The sequence below is a fragment of the Naegleria gruberi genome (genome assembly GCF_000004985.1).
Source record: "Naegleria gruberi genomic scaffold NAEGRscaffold_203, whole genome shotgun sequence".
NCBI lineage: Eukaryota > Heterolobosea > Eutetramitea > Acrasida > Naegleriidae > Naegleria > Naegleria gruberi.
In genome coordinates this window covers 1-4,347 of record NW_003163135.1, presented here as the reverse complement: position 1 = coordinate 4,347, position 4,347 = coordinate 1, and the positions used below count along the sequence as shown (strand labels likewise).

General features: G+C 32.0%; 2 protein-coding genes across 2 annotated transcripts; one reads left to right on the top strand and one right to left on the bottom strand.

The window, feature by feature from the left end:
* Window positions 1-520: 520 nt before the first annotated feature.
* NAEGRDRAFT_76580 (uncharacterized protein) lies at window positions 521-907 on the bottom strand (the record flags this gene model as incomplete). Its single annotated transcript, XM_002668457.1, has 1 exon — window positions 521-907. One exon carries the CDS (start codon window positions 905-907, stop codon window positions 521-523), a length of 387 nt encoding a protein of 128 aa, XP_002668503.1.
* Window positions 908-1,990: 1,083 nt separating this feature from the next.
* Window positions 1,991-3,058, top strand: NAEGRDRAFT_76579 (uncharacterized protein; the record flags this gene model as incomplete). Its single annotated transcript, XM_002668459.1, has 1 exon — window positions 1,991-3,058. The coding sequence occupies one exon, from the start codon at window positions 1,991-1,993 to the stop codon at window positions 3,056-3,058; it is 1,068 nt and encodes a 355-aa protein (XP_002668505.1).
* Window positions 3,059-4,347: the final 1,289 nt, after the last annotated feature.

Below are 4,347 nucleotides of genomic sequence, written 5' to 3'. Positions count from 1 at the left end.
CCAATGAATTAGCAGAACATTTCTCTAAATTTGAGTCTATTAAGAAACTCTCCATCAAATATGCTGAAATAGATCAGTTTGGATTGGAATCTTTATTAAAATTACCAAAATTAGAAAAGGTGATTTATTCGAAGGGTTTCAATGCACTTGAATTAGCTTTACCACAAAATGGGAAGATGGTTTTTGATAAACTTAAATGTTAGGTCAACCCATTTATTAAGATAACAACATTAGCACGCCTTCCTTAATTACTTTAAAACACGAAACATATTGATAGTACAAATTCAGTGGCTGAACAATTGGTTTTGAATAAATAAAGGATTATCAGTAATTGCTTGATGAGTGTTATGAGATTGTTTTTATACTAAGAATTAAGATAAATGATGGCTACGGCCATATCACGATGAATACACCTCATCCCGTCCGATTTGAGAAGTTAAGCATCGTCGAGCCACATCAGTACTGAGGTTGGAGACAACTTGGGAACCTGTGGTGCTGTAGTCTTTGCTTTTTTAAATGTTCATCTGAATCTTTCATTCCCAAGAGTGACAACATTACCCTTTGGTATATCATACAATTTTCTATCAATGGTTGGTTCCTCTCTTACAACCGAATTCATTTCCTCTTGAAAATAGAGAGCAAGGTAACAGAGCTTTTCTTTACGATCTATTTCTCTTTCAGCAGTGTTAGTGAAAGTGTATCCTCTTTCTGTTAACATTTTCATTTCCATTTTCAAAATGGCATGTGGCAGAGTATGACCTTCATAAATAGGAACGGCATGAGTGACAGAATCTCCAGAATTCACAATCATTCCAGTACTTTTTCCAGAAGCGTACAATGCCAAGACAGCTCTATTAGCAACATACAGAGCTGGCACACAAAATTTTTCAAACATGACTTGTGACATCATCTCTCTATTTGTCTTGAGATTCAACGCAACTTCACTCATCAATATTGGATATTCCTCAAAACAACTCTCAATTCATTGTAAAAAGTATGAAACCAAATCCTTTCCATATCATCCCAATTATTGACAATTCCTTGATTGATTGGATTTCTCAAATTTAATAGACCTCGTTTTGATTGAGCTTCATCTCCAACGTAGAATTCGGACATTTCTGACAAGTGTTTTGGTTGACCGATGACAGAAGGAAACACTACACGAACGTACTTCTTCAGACATTTTTTTTTACTTCATGAAGTAAAAAGGCATGGGTGGAGTTTCGCCACCAACACTTCAGAGAAATGAGCTGATCGTGATGTTAGAATTACACTACATGCCTCAAATACAATTCAATTTCACAAGCTCTCTAACCTTCAGTTTGTTTTAAATTCACTTCATTATGGTATTATTCTTTTTTTAAACTACTCTGAAGATTCAACACACTACGTTATGATGTCTAATGTACTTCAAGTTCCAAAATACCATGACATGAATCGCGGGATAGTCGTCATATTCCTGACAGGCTTTCCGTTAATATTCCATTATCATTGACTGATTCAATTAAGGACCTTGACTTGTTGTGTAATCGGTAGCCCAGAAGTTGAGTTGATTTGTATTTTGGTAAAGGCTTTGATTGATATTTCTAATGGTAATAATCATTCTGCTTTGAACCTATTAGCTTCTATAGATATAACAAAAGATATTAATATTAAGACTATTGTCAATCTTAATCCAATTTGGGGAACAAAAGAGAAGATCAAATCCTTTTACAATTTTCTTAATGGAATGGCCATACAGGAATGCTTGTGATTATGAAAAGGCGATTGACTGTTTCACATTGTCAATGGAATCTTACTCAAATATATCAAAGTTCTACAGGGCACAGAGTTAATTGTCTGGTGTTCCCTCCTATTCAGATTCATTAGTGTAAAGGTGTATTTGTGAAGGGATGATTGTGAAGAATATTCAAACATTCACAGAATATATATCCAACACTCAAAAATGTGGATTGAATGATCAACAGGTTCGTTCACAACCATCAAAAAAATGTCAAACCTCAATCGTCCAAGTGCCGTTTTTGTTTCAAATGACGAAGTATTTATTGCTGATACGGGTAATGATCGAGTGAGAAAATTGCTTCGGAATGGTCAAATTGTAACAATTGCAGGAAATGAGCGTGGATCATTGTATGATCCATCTTCTATTGTTGTTTCATCATCAAATCAAGTTTATATTTCGGAAGGTGAACGTAATTTGATTTTCAAGATTGATGAATTTGGAATCATTTCAAAAATTGCCGGAACATATGAAACAGAATACAATGGAGATGATCAATTGGCTGTAAATACAAAATTGAACTCTCCTTGTGGTCTTTTTATTACTGACAATGATGAAGTATTATTTTGTGATAAAAGAAATCATCGTGTGAGAAAGATTGATAGAAATGGCATCATCCGCACAATTGCTGGAAATGGAATTATGACATACAACGGAGATAATCAATTGGCAACATTGGCTTCATTGAGATACCCTAGTAGTGTATTTCAATACAAAGATGAAATTTACATTGCAGATTCCTTCAGTAATAGGATTAGAAAAATTGATAGAAATGGAATTATCCACACAATTGCAGGAAATGGAATTGAAGGATACAATGGAGATAGAAGGAATGCCACTGATACAAGTTTGAACAACCCTGACTCTCTCTTTGTTCACAATGATGAAATTTACTTTTCAGATTTAGACAATCATGTGATAAGAAAGATATTACCCAATGGAATCATCAAAAACATTGCAGGAATTCCAGGAAAAAAAGGATATAATGGAGATTTTAAATTAGCAACAAGAACAAAACTTTGTTGGCCAACAGGAATATTTGTTGATTCAAAAAATCAAGTTTATTTTGCTGACCACTATAATCATTGCGTAAGAAAGATTTTCAAGAACGGAAATATGAAAATAATTGCTGGAATTGGAGATGTACTTGGATATGAAGGAGATGTTCCATTTGATTTCCAACAATATCCACATATTGGACCACCAAGAAAGAAATCACCAATCAAACCATTCCCAAAATCATATCATGATTTGATTTTAATTTGTCAAATTGTTTAAGAATCAATTGGAAAAGATTAACCTTATAAAATTTAATATTTATTAAATAAAAGGTGTAAGGTTAGGATTCAGAATTGATTTATTTGGGTTATTTAATAGATTACTTAGTGAAGATTCATATCATTGATTATATTTCTTATCATCTATAAATGATGTAAATTTGATGGTTTCATTTCTTATATTGACAGATATTTAAAGGTCAGGTCAGTATCAACTTTTGTATTATGGACTTTGAGAAGTAGATTGAATCAGGTTGATTTGCATGCAATATGAATAAGTAACATTATCAAGAGTGATTATTCACCAATTCAATAATCAATATTCAATAATCGGTTGGATTTCAATCAATAGCTTGCTCATCAAGCTTTGAATATTAATATTCCAGTAATTAACGGCAGTCTATTTTTAAATTTAATCAAAGACCATATATAGTATCTTGACTTTTATGATCTGGAAACTATCTAGATGTGTTCTATATTGAATAATCTATTTGAAAATGAGAAGAATTAACTCTTCTACTGAGTTTTATTGGTATTGCATGGAATTACGATTATAATAATCTACACAGAAATCACTCTTGAAATATAAACTGTACTAAAATGTATGAGAAACATACTGTTGGTGGAATTAACCAATAAATCGCTGAAGTGACTGAGATGGAATGTAAGCAATGGACTATTTGTCATGTAAAGGTGATTAGACAGTGTCAATTTCATCAAATTATTTCAAACTGATTACATTCAATAAAAAAACCGTTCTATACATCACGTATGTCATACAGAATGAGTTTCAATATTTAAGATTGTGAACTGACTCTGTTGGATACCATCTCTATAAATATAACAAGATGAAAAGTGTCAATATTCAATTTCACATGTATGTTACTATGGAGAGTCATCATTATATCATCTAGATAGGTAATATTTCAAGTTTCAGTGGAATAGACAGTCTAGATATTGAGATGTGTATAAGGTGAAAGAAGTGTCACCTTCACTGATTACTGACATGAATATAATAATTGAATGTATTATTCTTGTATAATCTTCCCTTTTGATTACCTTAGATGGAATGTTGCCATGAATATAAAACTTTCTCAGATTGTTCTCCTCATCAAGGGAAGTGTATTCATATTTGATACAAGTATGATATTTTGTAAACTGACTGAGATGGTATTCATTCTATATGTTGAAATATGACAATTTGACAGAATGTTATTATTATCATATTGAATTCAATTCTAAAACACTAAAATTGATACCAGATGTATATCAGTGTGAATAAATGTATCT